This window comes from Ostrinia nubilalis, chromosome 13 (genome assembly GCF_963855985.1).
Source record: "Ostrinia nubilalis chromosome 13, ilOstNubi1.1, whole genome shotgun sequence".
Lineage (NCBI taxonomy): Eukaryota > Metazoa > Arthropoda > Insecta > Lepidoptera > Crambidae > Ostrinia > Ostrinia nubilalis.
Genome location: NC_087100.1, coordinates 12,096,155 through 12,112,707, shown reverse-complemented (window position 1 = coordinate 12,112,707; position 16,553 = coordinate 12,096,155). Strand labels below are relative to the sequence as shown.

General features: G+C 38.9%; 2 protein-coding genes across 4 annotated transcripts; one reads left to right on the top strand and one right to left on the bottom strand.

Annotated features, from left to right (window-relative positions):
- Nucleotides 1–1,485: 1,485 nt before the first annotated feature.
- LOC135077693 (protein arginine N-methyltransferase 7) lies at nucleotides 1,486–8,209 on the bottom strand. 3 transcript variants are annotated; one of them, XM_063972262.1, is made up of 9 exons: nucleotides 8,081–8,209; nucleotides 7,766–8,013; nucleotides 7,414–7,659; nucleotides 7,132–7,310; nucleotides 6,503–6,728; nucleotides 3,196–3,980; nucleotides 2,627–2,775; nucleotides 1,982–2,138; nucleotides 1,486–1,655 (listed from the first exon to the last, which is right to left on the bottom strand). In XM_063972262.1, the coding sequence occupies exons 1-9, from the start codon at nucleotides 8,131–8,133 to the stop codon at nucleotides 1,548–1,550; spliced, it is 2,151 nt and encodes a 716-aa protein (XP_063828332.1). In that variant the 5' UTR covers nucleotides 8,134–8,209; the 3' UTR covers nucleotides 1,486–1,547. The 3 variants fall into 3 exon arrangements, with proteins under 3 accessions (XP_063828332.1, XP_063828333.1, XP_063828334.1); XM_063972263.1 differs by having other exon boundaries at nucleotides 3,205–3,980; nucleotides 8,081–8,208; XM_063972264.1 differs by lacking the exon at nucleotides 8,081–8,209 and having other exon boundaries at nucleotides 7,766–8,074.
- Nucleotides 8,210–8,648: 439 nt separating this feature from the next.
- LOC135077690 (cytochrome c1, heme protein, mitochondrial) lies at nucleotides 8,649–16,001 on the top strand. Its single transcript, XM_063972260.1, has 7 exons — nucleotides 8,649–8,757; nucleotides 9,067–9,117; nucleotides 10,587–10,735; nucleotides 11,360–11,486; nucleotides 12,023–12,140; nucleotides 13,348–13,529; nucleotides 15,434–16,001. Exons 1-7 carry the CDS (start codon nucleotides 8,689–8,691, stop codon nucleotides 15,662–15,664), a joined length of 927 nt encoding a protein of 308 aa, XP_063828330.1. The 5' UTR covers nucleotides 8,649–8,688; the 3' UTR covers nucleotides 15,665–16,001.
- The last annotated feature ends 552 nt before the right edge of the window (nucleotides 16,002–16,553 follow it).

Below are 16,553 nucleotides of genomic sequence, written 5' to 3'. Positions count from 1 at the left end.
CCCCCCTGAAAATTACTTCAGATACGCCAATGACTCATAATAAAAAGTAAGTAATTAATTAATTTCTTAGGTACCTAGGTAAGTATTAAAAACTAAAAAAATGTCGATTTCTTTGATGGTTTGTGTCATAAAAGTACCTAACACTATACATTTATATATCACGAACTTGGAAAAAAAGTAACAATAATACGGTTTCTTGTTTCGTGATACTGATTATTCCAAATTCCCCAAGTAAAATTCATGGATTATTGTCAAATTGTGTCAATTAACTATTATCTATCTCATATACAATACAAATAAACAAAGATAAATAAAACAAATCGAATTAAAACCAAAATTAGGTTGGTAGTACTTATGCTAATTTTTCTTAAAATTGGTCATTTATGTGAACTTCAAACTCGTGTATTATAAATTCTAGTGAACGAAACATATACCGAATTTAGGTCATGAGAAACTTAAATAATTGCATTATTTGTTTCATAACTTACATTTCAATTATCATAAATAATTATTTAAAAACCAAGCATCAAAACGTTATCCATAATATCCTTGATTCGGTAGTATCACGAAATAGGGGACACCCGAAAAATAATATGTACGCTATTTCGTGAGTCAATTAATCGCAATTTTAAAAGAATTCTATGTTTTCTTATAACTTTTTTCCAAGCCAAATCAATTGTCAAGGAACGCATGAAACCACTATTATAAGTTTTATTCAAATGGACGTTCCTTCGCCTTTCTATAAGCTTAAGAAGTTGGAGTGCTTATCTTACGGTGAGAGCAACCTTTGCACGCCCCACGGCTGTTTTTGGCTCTCTGAGAGTTTGAAGCTTCGTATTGCTCTCATTTTTGGCGCCACAATGTTGGTACTTGGTTTTTTAGATAGCTTAAAGAATAGAGTTTTTGTAGTGATGAAGAATTTTTATAAATAATATTCCATTTGCTTATTATTTGAGCTAGAAAAAAAACTTACGAACTTACGTACTATCACGAACTAGTAGCCGTTTACCTTACTCGTGCTTTATTTAAATATTGTTAACCACCTTCTGTTAAGTTGTATGTCTTTATTTCTGTTGAGTTTGTTTGTTAAACAGTACTTATTATTATTCTGTGGTTAAACTGGCCCGGACGTTGTACCTACGTGTTTAATTTCATTTTTCAATTACTACCGTAAACCAAATCTTTGAAAACTCTCCTATGAAATCTCTCCTAGCAACAACTGCTGATCTACGGCTTATTGCATCTGATCTATTGTTTTGTATTGATGTGATGAAGGCACTACATGCATTTATTTTTATTTATATTCGGTAGCCTAGCTATCTATCTACCTAATGTATGGTATTTGTTTATTTTATGTTTATCACCACACACTCCTTTCTCATGATGCCATGCAGAATATCAGTGTTCCAAAATAAATCATTTCATTTAGTCAACACTACACTACAAGGTCTTTCTTTATACGACAAAATGATTAAAACGATGACATTCAGATGTAATAAAGTTTTATTATAAATGCGTTTATATGTTATAAATAATTAGACTGATGATTATTCCTCAGGCACCAAGTCTAGGCTGACGTTGAACTGGCCTCTTTCCAGGTCGCACGCTACTTGATACGTCCATTTGTTGCTGCCACTCACCATTTGGGTTTTTTTCTGGAAAGAGACAATGGTTTTTTACCAGTCGGTACAACAATTAGAAATCTTTGCGTCAAAGCACCATTATGACTGCTATGGTTGTCAGTTCTTATTTCGCGAGGTACAAATCGGTGCAAAAGTGCAGTCAGGATATTAAGATTACATTTTATTCTTTATTTAAGAATATTACAAGCGGATAAGCTCCTTGATGTGACTCTAAGTCTATGAGAAATACCCTATAGGTTTTTAATCCAGCTAAGAATTTCCTTTTAGGCATAAGTTCACTTTCAGCTTTTGTTGCCCTGCTCCTTACACCCTGTATATCAATACCAAACAATACTTACCAGTATTTTGACAGCTTGTCTCGTGTGCGTATCCCACTGCACCCTCTCCCCAACCGTGGGCCACTCGAGAGGCCCAGCGCTGGTCTGCTTCCCGCCGATCTTCCAAACCGCCCATAAAGCAAACCCGTTCATAGGGCTAGCTTCTGTGTCAGTGTCACTGTAGAAATATAATTTTAAAATTTAGTTAGCGGACCAGTGTCAGCGTCAAATAGTTCGTGATATCCAAAGTGGCCAAAAAGTTAACAACACAACCTTATTCCAATGAGGGTTTTCGCGATTGAAAAATCCGCCAGATGGCAATACGTAGACGCGAGGTCCAAATGCTGCATGATTGGTTATTTTTGACATGACATTGACAGATATGTCAAAATCCACCAATCATGCAGCATTTGGATCTCCCGTCTACGTATTGCCACCTGGCGGATTTTTCAATCGCGAAAACCCTCATTGTAACAAAGACGTGTTGCGAACTTTTGGCTAATTTGGGTGTCACGAACTATTTAACGCTGACTGTACTACAAAAAATAGGCACTGCGATATAGTATGAACGCGTAATTTTTTCACAACATAACTTATTGGCAGATTTTCTTACAAAAGTGAACTTTATTACAAGCAGCTAAGGTTCTACATACGACATCTACTCACACCAACACATGCGTGTCATCTCCCGCATAAGTAGCTTTTAACAGGCTGAAGTCGATCTCCAGAAGCTTCCTTGGAACTCCTCGGCACTTGCAAGGATACTCCCATAGCGGCTGGGCCTCTATTTCTGCGTCGCTGATGATGCGGGAACTCTGAAACACGATGGAATAGTAAGTATTTGATACCACCAACACATTGATGTACAGTTGACAGACATTTTTGTTGCCAAACAGCTTGTATTGCAACGAGATAAGACGCCACTGTTTAGCATAATGTGTTGTCGTCTGTAGTGCATCAAAATGGGCTTCTACATTTTATGGAACTTTTTTGGAAGGTATTAGATATGAATCTGCGAGTAAAATTGTAATTCACGTTCTTGAAATTAATTTAGTTTTTAGGACTAGAATGAAGTAAAGTTGCGCCTCGGAATGATTTATTTATGCTGCCAAATGTGATAAACTGACAACTTATTGGCAAGTAATAATAATAATGGAACACAGAAACGCAGCCCACAATGTATTTTCGAAGGGACTTAAGGGCAATATCGAATTTAAAATCAATAAAAATTCTACCTCAATTACCTCAACAAGGCTGTCAAAAACAGACATGTCGATTCCCTCACATTTTCCTAGGGGTATCCTTATTTTGTGCAGATCCTGGAACTCGACGGGCATAGCCCAAAACTCGCAACCCTCGGGAATCACGGACACATTCTCCCTTAGCTTATCTTTGAACTTGTACAGAGTGTACGCCATTTTTAAATTCTCCCATGGCAGAATAGCGCTGCTAAAGTTGGGATCGCTTATCACATTTGTCACTTCTTTCAACACCTCATCATTCGCCTCAGGTATGATCTTGACATTCGTTAAGCTATTCTCTTTGATATAATCCTCTAGGATGCCAATATGCATATTCGTATTCTCGATAATATAGACAGTTTTAGCGCCCATACTAGCCGCAGCTAAGCCCAGAACACTACTGCCATTAAAGTCTAAAAACACCGCATCCCTCCCCATTTCTTCCCTAATTTGGTTCAGGAACTTTTTACTTCGTTTGCCATCGTTCAAATACGACACGTGGGTTCTCGATAAGGCCATGTGAACTCCGCACTCACATACAGGCCTTTTGTAGTGACTGGGTTTTGTGTTTTGGTCTTCTAGATAGAACCATAGGGAGTATTCGTCTTGGCAGGAGATGAGAGTGATTTCAGAATCTTTGTTGAGTGTGATCTCTTGTGGGAGGTAGTATACGGCTTGCATCCAATGGTCGCGCCAGGGGATGGAGTCTTGCGGGCGCTCTGAAGAAATGTCTGCGTCGGGATGGGCCCACCAGGGAGCACAACTGAGGCCGATCTTACCTGGAAATGCATTGATAAAAACCTTTACTTTGTTCAATGAAACTGTATCACAATCATAGTCATATTACACAAATTACTTCATTTTGAAACTTTGATAGTGAAAAAAATTACCTGTAGGCCTAGAATGCGCGCCACGATAAACTTTTATCAAGGCATTTTATCGATTTTGTAAGATAAGGCCATATTATACAGGGTGTTGATTTCAATACCCGCCATATTTAGGGAGTTGATTAAGTAGCTTATTCTGATCACGAATCAGCAAAAAAACTGACTTCAAATTTTTTTTAAATTATATTTTAAATATCTACGATTTCCATAATCGACCACTACAGTGCAGAATAGTCCCCCAACGCAAACGGCGCGCGGCGCTCACCCGGTGACCCGGGCAAGCGCTGCGCCCCCCGTCCCGCGCCCCACTACCCGCGCTCGCCCATGAGTCAGTCAACTATCAGCCACAATCAGCTGTGAGTTCAACGACGACTACTGGACGGAGCTTAATCCAAATCTACCCTAAAAATGTAATGAGTAAATTAGTTAATTACACCTTATCACGTTACGAGTTTATTTTTTGTTCTAAAAACTAATTAATTAAGTAGGTCTTTAATAAAAAAACCTTTTACACGAATTTGCTTCCTTCCGCAAAATAAATTTTTTTACAGAAGCTACATTTTTTTTTTAATTAAACCATGCTTTTATGTGTGTGATAAGCTTGTACCTACTTATCATTCAAAAGTACTGTAAACAGATGACAATAATGCTCTTTCATACAGGTTCGTTATTCCTTACATTTCTAGCTCTCTACCTTAATAACTTTTACGTCTTTACGATAGTAATTATTAAAATAAAACTTAACTTACCGCAAACTGAACACCTAGAAATAACACACTGGCAAACTCTTGTTCCTTCACTTTCGATAGGAGATAAGACAAGATTTTGTTTTTAAACTCGATTGATTTCAGTATCTAAACAAAATTTCTATCATTTAGCACTTCTTTCATTTAAATACAATAATACCGCCGCACGGATATCGGGCTCGCACTGACAAGACAATACATACTTCGCTCATCTTCGTGTTTCGGGCGTCATCGGCGCTCAATCGTGGATCATCGATTTTCTCCATTCATCAGTCCGATTTTGCTTCCCATGTTGAGAGGCTGCGCGCACGCTCCGCGAAATCTAGCTCGTATTTAGAATTCCTAGTACTCAATCGCTATTTCTTTATTTCTTGCCTTGTAACATCAACTTTTCTCTTCCTCTCTGCTTGATAAATGTTTTCTGGTACATAAACTTCTTACTACCGTGTTCTATCTCTGTAAAAATTTGATTTAAAATAATAACGTAATTTAATTTCTATCGGCGTTTAATTTAAATTCCCTGAACGACTGTTAGGCTGTTAGTTAGGTTCAGGTTAAACTTCCATTCTTCATAACTTACATAAAATAATTCATCATCATGTTCGTGATTATTTTAAATGAACTTAATTTCATTACTTACACGAAATAACTATCAAAATGTATTGATATTCTTATCGTTTTAATAATAACGATTGAGCTACTACAAATCATTTGCATTTGAGTATTTTGGAAGCTTGCTATAAGAGCATTAATTATGATAGGACGGATCTTTAGTTAACAAAGATCTTCGGTCATCGAATGTGCAAATTTGCGATTTTTGATTGTTTTCTCGTGCGGTTTTGAGTAGGTAGTTAGTGTGTGAACGTGTGATAGTGAGTGTGGTAATAGTGAGTGAGTGTTAGGAATATGCCTAACCATACGTACAGTGCTCGTGAGTAGATACGTAAACGTCATGGTTTACTGTTACGGGAGGGCACGTGGAAACGCATCTGAAGTCGCATCGGTAAGTACCCAACTCTAAACTTAAAGGACATTCCTTTTTAATGTAGGAAGTGAATCTGGTAATTTTGTGTAGAAAATACTCCCGCCGTCGCGGTAGGTAGTGGCGGAAAGCGCTCCAATACACTCACACACACATAGGAAACAGCAAACTAATTTAAAACGAACTTTAACTTTAGTTAGTCAAAGAAAAATACCTATTTACACTACCAACTTTACGTATCCTTCAGTAGACTATCCAACATGATAAGCGAGCGATCCGCGTAGCTCGATGGGTGCCCGTGCCACAGTAAACGTATATTGCATTATTGCGAGCCATAGTAAAGTTGATGTTGCACGGAAAATATTCGCTAAAAATTCCACTTTCGTTTGTAATTTATTTTTTGGTGGATAATGCGTTTATGTAAGTCATAATATATCACCTAAATAAATATGGCGAGTATTGAAATCAACACCCTGTATTATATCGCCAAAAATGGTCGATAAGACGTATCAAAACAGCCACATGTAAAATTCTTTCTCTCTAATCAAGCTCTCTAATATGCTACTTTCAACTGCTACAAGCCTATACTAAATTGCCACATGGACATGGCATAAAGCCTAACTTTTGTATTCCCTAAATTTATGCAATAAAGTTCAAATTAGCAAAACAAACATGTGCAAACTCACCCTCTGTATCCATATTGAGTTCCCACCACATGAACACCATCTGTGCCTTCCCAGTACCAGTAACAGTGAACTCCTGTTTGACCGTCCTCTTCATATCGATGGCAGTTCGGCCCGACCAGTCATAGTAAAACACTGGGATTGGGTCGGAGAGTTCCCGGAAGGCTGTGCGAGGTAACTGAGACAGCTGGATGTCGTGGACGGCGGCGGAGCCCGCGCATTCCTTCATCTAAGGTAAAGTAGGTGTGCAATACAAGGGTCATTTTGTGACCATGACAATGTACTATTTTTAAAGCCTTTCTCTTTTTCTACTTTTCCAATAATTTATGACTAATAGACTATAACATTAATAACATATAACACTTATAACATTTTTTTTTTTATTTACAGACAGAATAGGACACAAAAATATTAAAAAATAATAATAGATCTATTGCCTAAGGTGGGTATTCCCACTTAAAGACTATGAAGCATCATGCAAAAATGATCTTATAACTAAGGAACCTGTCAGCAAAGATTTCTTTAAAGCATTATAATAAGCATTGCCATAATAATTACTGAGATACAAAATAAGCTGTGTACTTTCTGCAGCACATTAAAAACCAGAAGCGAATAGTGCAATATTGACATACTTTCTGTGGAGTCCTCAACACAATTTGCAGATCTTCATCGGCCAAATCGTTCAGTTTATTCCACTTCTGCATGGTCGGACACTCCACCACTTGTGCGTAAATAACCGCTGAGTCGGGCACCACGATACAGTCCTCTTCCAAGAGGAACTTATGTGCATGTGAAAATGTTGACAGTGCTCCTTTAAATTATAAGAAACAATAAAGTTATAGGCCACGAATAATAAATAATGATACAAATAAATAAAAAAAAACAATATTCAATGGAACCGAGAAGTCAAGTACCTTCTCCAATCAATTCAGTGTCAAAAACTTCAGTGACTAAAATATTAGCTTTCTCTTTCATGTCACCATTTTCACCGACCGTAATATCAGTGGATCGCTTCGGTATGACGGTTATTTTGTCTGCCACGCCATTACGAGCCAAGATCTTGAGGCAGCATTCTGCCATAGGCTCAAAGGCTTCGCATGCCACAATGGAGTCAGCGCCGCATCTTGCCGCCATTATGGATAAGAGGCCCGTTCCTGTACCTGGAATTCATAAAAAAGATCTTGTTAATTCCTATTTAAATGTTCATTACATTGTTTTTATCTCTGGTACCAAATAAATGTTTTTTCTTTACAAATTTGTACATACCTATGTCCAGAACATTGGCCTTTTTCCCATCATTGTGCATTTTCTCTATAGCCAATTGCAATGCCCTATAATATTTTTTGTTTCTCTCTGTATCATGCAACATGTCAGCAAAAGCTGAACGTGCAATCTCCTGGTGATAGTCGTAGTCTTCATGCTGCACATCCCACTCAGTGCTGCCGGTAAGGGGATTCCTCTTCTGCGTAAACACTTGCATTTTGACCTGATGTCGGCTCAATGAACTTTTCAGTCTAGAAAAGATTTAACACTCAGCCGCCGGTCTCAATGTTTTAACATTGAATAGCTATAAGATACTACCTGATGAAAGTATTAACTACAAATGTACATCGATAATTTAAAATAAAAGTCATGAATTAGGACATTAGGTTTACTTCAGCAGCAATTTCATGAAAATTAAAATATTTTATAAAATCCAAGACTTCAGAAACAAGAAATAACCTCAAAGTTTTGACATTTCTTGACAAAAGAGATTTGACAGTATTTTGACAGTCTGACTTCCGTTCAGAAATTATAAAATTATCACAAGTGATTGAAGTCCAACAAAAAACATACGATTTGGTCTAGTAATCGAAACTAATCGATAAGCAGCTAATTAATTAATTCTCAATAGCAAAATTGAGTAGAAAAATATTAATTTTCTATTGAATATTTGACTTTTTTACCTGCCAGATATTTTCTTGATTGATTGAAGTATGACTTTTGATTTGAGTTTTACATGACAAGACGTTGCATTTATGTTGTCATTTTACCATCAAATAATATTTAACGAAAAGCGTAAATTGTATCGAAATTTCTTAATTTTACAAAGTGTTTTTTTAATGTGTAAATTCAGACATTAATTTTTTCAATGGCAGCTACTTCGTAGATGTCATTCGTTTCGTCTTTCATTACGACGTTTTACTATCATGGCGGCCGCCGTCGGTAGGATTTGTGGGGCACGTCTTTTGAAAAATTATGGGATAGTTGCTCCCCAGGTACTGAAAATGGTTTAACTCTACAATATGAGTATGTACACTTGATAATAACAGTCACCAGTGTCGCCTGTAAGTTATCAGAGACCAAGTTGGGAGCCTTGCAAGTTTGACCAGATAGCGGGTGTATTTATCGCTTTTCATGCGTTTCTGGTAACTCGAGGCGAGGTTTGATGAGAAGTGATATAGTGCGGAACTAGTCATAACCAAATAATATGCAAGTGGTGTCAAAAAAAAATCATGGGCAAGTGATAACCTATTCTGCATTATGTAACAAGTACATTGGAAATTAACGAAGATCGTCCATTGCAGGTATGTCAGCTGTCCACCAGTGCTCAAGGATGGACTAGGAATAGAAAATTGGTAAGTCGATGTTGTTACTTACGTCACAAAGTGCATTTCCAGGACCCTAGGAGTCTTTGCCCCTAACACATTTTATTCCATACATTGAAATGATATCATCAGCATTGCAGTATAAAGTGCATACAAGTGCATTCAATAGTTTTATGTAAAATGTGCTCATCACATGTAATAACCATTAGCAAACAACTTTTTCGGAATAAACCTGCAATGCATAATTTTCTTGTTGTGTAATGTTGCAATTTTTAAAGATCCTATTGTTATTAAAACACTCTATTCCTTCAACTTCTGTCAACTCAAATAAATGCTAGTTTACTGTGTATGGAACTTACATAGTTTTACTGTAATTCTTGTTACTTTAAATCCAAATTAATTAATTAATAGTTAATTTCTTGGTCACACATAAATTACTATTATCCAGAAAATTCCAGAGTTTTGAAATAAAGACTCATTCTTGTTCTTTGCTACAAAACCATGTTTTGATTAGTAGACACTGTCAGTAACATGCTCTTTAGCCTTGAATATTTCTTCACAGTACCTGTTTGTCTCAAAAGCGTAATAAAGTGTTCAACAATTAAATATGTAATTAGCATGATTGCACAATAATTTTCAACAAAGAAGAACGGTCACGCCCCATACAAAAAAAACCCAGACCCGACAGAAACGAGACATACATCAGTTTTTTGTTATGTCTTAATTAGTTAAATTATATATTTTTTATATTCGAAATCTATGTATAACACCAAAATATTACCCTTTGTTTTTGTTCAGGCGTTATACAAAAACTAATACAAAATGCCTATTTATCACCAAAATTCGTAAATATACCTAAATGTCTATTACAGATGCTATGGAATGTATCTAGGTGACCTGGAGGGAGATACAGCCGGATTATACAGGGTGGTTATACATATGGAACGATAAGTGATCTCACTCGATTATTTCTAAACTAGGTATACAAGATATCGAAAAACTAGTTATTTTGAAAGTGCTTCACGAGCTCTTTCAAATGGTACCAATAATAGGTTACAGATTATGGAAGCAGGTAACATTGAATTTTTGGATTTTGTAACTTCTCGTTTCCACCCTGTATAATCCGGCTGTATCTCCAGGTCACCTAGATACATTCCATAGCAGCTGTAATAGACATTTAGGTACATACATTTACCAATTATGGTGATAAATAAGCATTTTGTATTAGTTTTTGTATAACACCTGAACAAAAACAAAGGGTAATATTTTGGTGTTATACATAGATTTCGAATATAAAAAATATATAATTTAACTAATTAAGACATGACAAAAAAAATGAGGTATGTCTCGTTTCTGTCGGGCCTGGGTCACAGATGACCGTTCTTCTTTTTAAATTGGAGTAACCAACTAGCTCGGATAGTAAGTGCAAACCGATAGCACTTCAACAAAAAAAACCATTAATTTTTAAAATGTTATATTCTTTTGTTTTTTCCTTCTAGTTACTCTCCACCTTGGGTGTGGTGGGAGGAGGAGTGGGCGCTCTCCTGTTCGCCCTGGAACAGTCAGTGCAGGCTTCGGGCAACGAAGCTCACCCACCCCATCAGCCTTGGAGCCACGATGGCATATTCAAGTCTTTTGACCATGCTAGGTAAGACATGTTCAGCAGTTCAACAGTTCACTGAGCATGATTAACTGTAGTCGTATTCCTGATACAACCCACAACTGTAGAGGTGCCATTTTTTGTAAAATAAAGTACTGTAATGAGAATCCATCTGTTTATTAATCGTACATTTATTAAAATAAAACAGATATTTTTAGGACATCAAGTACCTACCAATTAACAAACTTAACTAATATGTAATGAGAACGATGTTGCACTGGCTGCTAGACTACTTTTGCTAAAGATGATAATATGTTATCATTGAGTCTACATTACACCCCCCCTTCTATCTTTCGAATAAAATTTTTCAGAAGGGGTGTGGCCTTTATATTCACTAGACAAAGAGACCAGAGTAGTCCAATGCTTTCTACTTTTGTTTATGGCCAGATCTGAGATATCTGTGCACAAATAGGCCTAGTTGTTAGCCTACATGACCATGTATTTATCCCTAGCCCAGGGTGTGGGATACATCATTTTATTTTTCAAAAGAAATATATCATAACATTTGTTAAAAAGCAGCATATTATGTAATTTGTAATGTTAGTAGGACATGCAAATAAAATAATGATAAGAATTTTTATTGATTCGTAATAAGCAATTTTGTTCCACCAGCATACGCCGGGGGTATGAAGTGTACAAACAGGTGTGCAAGGCGTGTCACTCGCTGCAGTACATTGCCTTCCGAAACCTGGTCAACGTCAGCCACACTGAGGAAGAGGCCAAAGCGGAGGCGGCAGAGGTTCGTTGATTATTTAATTTTAGTCAATTTGTTTGTTTGATGAAATTTAAAAATAAATACTTCAGAGAAGTAGTTGAAAAAAACATTAATTCTGAGTTGCACCATCATACTAACCATAACTAAATAACCGGTGGTTTTTGTATGGAGTTTGACAGATTTTAGACGTTTGTTAAAGTAAGATGGACCCAGTCTTTACTTCTGTTCATAACGCCTACTGTGATAAAGACATCAAAACTGAAAACCGTGTCTCAAATGTGACCAAAGCACTGTTCTCAGTTTAAATTAAATAAATGGCAATTGAATGTGAAAGTTTAAAATCCTAGATGAAAAAATTTTGTTGTATTATTTGGCAGCAGTCTTTAATTTCAAATATTTTCTTTTCACTGCATGTCTGCATCCTGCAGTGATTGTGAGTTAATCCTGTCTTACTTATGGCTGCCGCGACCGCGACACAAGCACAGCTTAGTGCAGCAGCCGCTAGAAAAACTGACTGTAAACCCTTTGTTGGCAAATAAATACTTTTTTTATTCCTACAGGTTATGATCAAAGACGGACCTGATGAGGAAGGCAACTACTTCGAGAGGCCCGGCAAGCTGTCGGATTACTTCCCGTCGCCTTACCCCAATGAAAATGCTGCCAGAGCAGCTAACAATGGTATGTAAACATTTTAATACAAATAGTATAGGTAAAGATTAAATATTGTGAAATATAAACTATGTAATTGATTAGCTACGCTGGTCTAATTAGTTATGTTAATAAGTGTCATTAGGCGATAGAAAGCTTTTTTTTAATGATTAATAAGGAAATATGTACCATCCTAGACTGTATCTCACTTATCACATATCACAACACGATTGCGGTCAAATACCTGCCTTGTTATGCGTAAAAAAATAGGATTATTTATTTATCATTGTGTATAAATTCTCAAAATAAGCTCGTAATATGTTTATGAGACTACCAAATTCCGAATAATGGATAAAATAAATAAATAAATCATTTATTTCCCCTCACAAACTTAGGTTAGCAATTACATTTGGTAGAAAATACAAAGCTATAGGTACTTAATACTAAGTTTGTGTGGGACTGGTGCCTGAAATAGGTTTTGTTTATAACCTGTTCTACAGGTGGTCACCAGGTCACCTGTTTCACTGTCCTGAAGTGTTAATTTCTAACCGAAAATGAAGTACAGAAAACCACGCCTTTGTCCCTGTGAATCCTGCACCATATAATGTCTTAGAATTTGTTTCCACCAATAGGTAGAGTTTGATGGGGAATTTGAATAACATACAAATAAAGATAGATTTTTTATCCTGATTTTTGAAAGGGTGACATGCGGTTTTATGTTTTTTGTGACAAACCATTATTCACGCGGGCAATAACTAGTAAGTACATAAAAAAAAAACACGGAAACGAGAACTAAACAAATCTTGGAAATCATCATGGGATGCCTATGATCTTATTGCTGAAATTATGAAGATGAAACAGATCTTATGAAGTTTACTTTTATTTTATTTTATCTGCAATTAACTTTATCATCTGATTTTTTTTATTTTATTTTAATTACACAGGTTTTATACCATAGTACGTAATTAAATAGTTAAGTAACAATAAACATAATAACAACATATTAAAGACTAAAGAGAACACTGCTCACAAAAGGATTGACAAGTTGACAATATTTTGTGCCAAGGGTCCGAAAATATGTCACTTTGAGTGTAGTCATCCAGGAGTGCATTCGGCAGAGTGGGGACTCAGCGTGCGCTACCGTGCGGCTTGGCGGCCGGGCGTTGATGATGTTTTGTTTCTGTACAATATTGTCACACATGTTCTGTAAATAAAAACATGTTTATCTTAATTCCAGGTGCCTACCCGCCGGACCTGTCGCTGATCTGCTCGGGCCGCAAGGGCGGCGAGGACTACATCTTCGCGCTGCTGACGGGCTACGTGGAGGCGCCCGCCGGCATCGCGCTGCGCGAGGGACAGAACTACAACCCCTACTTCCCCGGGGGAGCCATCTCGATGGCACAAGTGTTGTTCGACGAGGTGAGTGCAGACTAGACGCTCGCCTGCCCGCCGCCTGTCGCTGGTCTGCTCGGGACTACATCTTCGCGCTGCGCGAGGGACAGAACTACAACCCCTACTTCCCCGGGGGAGCCATCTCGATGGCCCAAGTGTTGTTCGACGAGGTGAGTGCAGACTAGACGCTCGCCTGCCCGCCGCCTGTCGCTGGTCTGCTCGGGACTACATCTTCGCGCTGCGCGAGGGACAGAACTACAACCCCTACTTCCCCGGGGGAGCCATCTCGATGGCACAAGTGTTGTTCGACGAGGTGAGTGCAGACTAGACGCTCGCCTGCCCGCCGCCTGTCGCTGGTCTGCTCGGGACTACATCTTCGCGCTGCGCGAGGGACAGAACTACAACCCCTACTTCCCCGGGGGAGCCATCTCGATGGCCCAAGTGTTGTTCGACGAGGTGAGTGCAGACTAGACGCTCGCCTGCCCGCCGCCTGTCGCTGGTCTGCTCGGGACTACATCTTCGCGCTGCGCGAGGGACAGAACTACAACCCCTACTTCCCCGGGGGAGCCATCTCGATGGCGCAAGAGTTGTTCGACGAGGTGAGTGCAGACTAGACGCTCGCCTGCCCGCCGCCTGTCGCTGGTCTGCTCGGGACTACATCTTCGCGCTGCGCGAGGGACAGAACTACAACCCCTACTTCCCCGGGGGAGCCATCTCGATGGCGCAAGTGTTGTTCGACGAGGTGAGTGCAGACTGGACGCTCGCCTGCCCGCCGCCTGTCGCTGGTCTGCTCGGGACTACATCTTCGCGCTGCGCGAGGGACAGAACTACAACCCCTACTTCCCCGGGGGAGCCATCTCGATGGCACAAGTGTTGTTCGACGAGGTGAGTGCAGACTGGACGCTCGCCTGCCCGCCGCCTGTCGCTGGTCTGCTCGGGACTACATCTTCGCGCTGCGCGAGGGACAGAACTACAACCCCTACTTCCCCGGGGGAGCCATCTCGATGGCCCAAGTGCTGTTCGACGAGGTGAGTGCAGACTAGACGCTCGCCTGCCCGCCGCCTGTCGCTGGTCTGCTCGGGACTACATCTTCGCGCTGCGCGAGGGACAGAACTACAACCCCTACTTCCCCGGGGGAGCCATCTCGATGGCCCAAGTGCTGTTCGACGAGGTGAGTGCAGACTAGACGCTCGCCTGCCCGCCGCCTGTCGCTGGTCTGCTCGGGACTACATCTTCGCGCTGCGCGAGGGACAGAACTACAACCCCTACTTCCCCGGGGGAGCCATCTTGATGGCGCAAGTGTTGTTCGACGAGGTGAGTCTTCCAATTTCTAAAAGAGGACTGTCCATAACCCATGCAAATATGTATAATCTTATCAAGAGAAGATATCGTTTTCCAGTTTCAAAGGCTGAAGATCAAAATTATGTCTATTAGACAGTAGATACCTTCTATGTATCTTGTCTCCAAGCGAATAATTGGTCTTATAATCGTTCCAGCCCTGGTCAATCCTTGATCAAACTTACTGGCCTGTGCAGTCTGAACCACAATCTTTCGTTATTATAATCATACTTGTATAATGTAATTTATTCAAGTAAATTGGAAGTTCCAACTTAAGTAAACTACAGGCATAGTATCCTCATCATCTTTTTTCAATGCAATTAATTCAGGAAAATTAAAATGGCTACTATGGGAATTCTTACATTAACCCATCAAACTCAAAGCGGTGGCATAAGACCGCGTAACAATTGATTTCTATTATACATATCTCGATTCGCAGAAAATTGAAGGCCTAATGAATTGGTCCCAAAAGTAACAATCTCCAAATATAGCTTTGTTGGGTAAAAACAAACAAAATGCCAGCGAAATAACCATTCAAAAGCAATCTGACCAGATTTGCCAGCTAGAGTTTTAAATGAATATGTTGTCCTCAGGCGGCGGAATACACCGACGGCACGACGCCAACAGCGTCACAGCTGGCCAAAGACGTAGCCACGTTCCTGCGGTGGTGCTCGGAGCCCGAGCTGGACGACCGGCGGCTCATGACCATCAAGGCCATCGGCATGTTCTCCATGCTCGCCGCCGTCGTCTACTACTTCAAACGGCACAAGTGGTCCTCCATCAAGTCCAGAAAACTAGCCTACAAACCCGTCTCTAAGAAATAAAACGCCGCAGAAATATGTAGTATAAAACAAACGTTTTAGACACTTTTTTTTTCGATAGGCACAGTAATATGTTATTTGTTTATAATTAAATTAATTTATTTTATACACCACGCGTTTATTTCTGACCTCCGGTCGCTGAACGATGTTACCATGTGGTCCGCGTCGCGTCTTTTGATGCATACTAACTTAATGTAATGGTAATAGAGCAATTACGTCGCGTATTTGATTAGCACAGTCAAATTATAAACTAGGTGAACTTATCTGTGCTTGTGATGTTCCATGGAAGTTATTAACTGTGAATCAGTGTACAGTTGAATAAATGAGTTAATAAAATCGACTTTGATTCGTCTTTTAATGTTTCTCCTCTAAAGAATTTCCTCCTTTATCCTGGCTACTTTAATCCTAGTTTTCCAAAATAATTACAAATAGGTACTAGCGACCCGTCCTGATATCCGTACGGGTATAGATATAGGTAGATAATTTTAAAAAAATACGAAACCCAAATAAAAACCATGAAAATCGGTCCAGCCGTTCTCGACTTTTTGTGTTCGAACAAACCCGACTTCTATTCTAACAAACGAAAGGACTAACAGGAGCCTAAATACGTAATTTATTGCGGATTTTAATCGTTATTAAAATTTCTTATTCTTATTGAATAGAGTCGCTTCTCAAACTAAATCCTACTAATATTATAAATGCGAAAGTTTGTGTGGATGTCTGGATGTTTGTTACTCTTTCACGGAAAAACTACTGAAATGATTTTGATGAAACTTTACAGTATTATTATTTATAACCCAGAATAACATATAGGCTATAATTTATGACGATATTATGTGACAAACTAAATTTCAAGCGGGTGAAGCTGCGGGCAAAAGCTAGTTTTAAATAA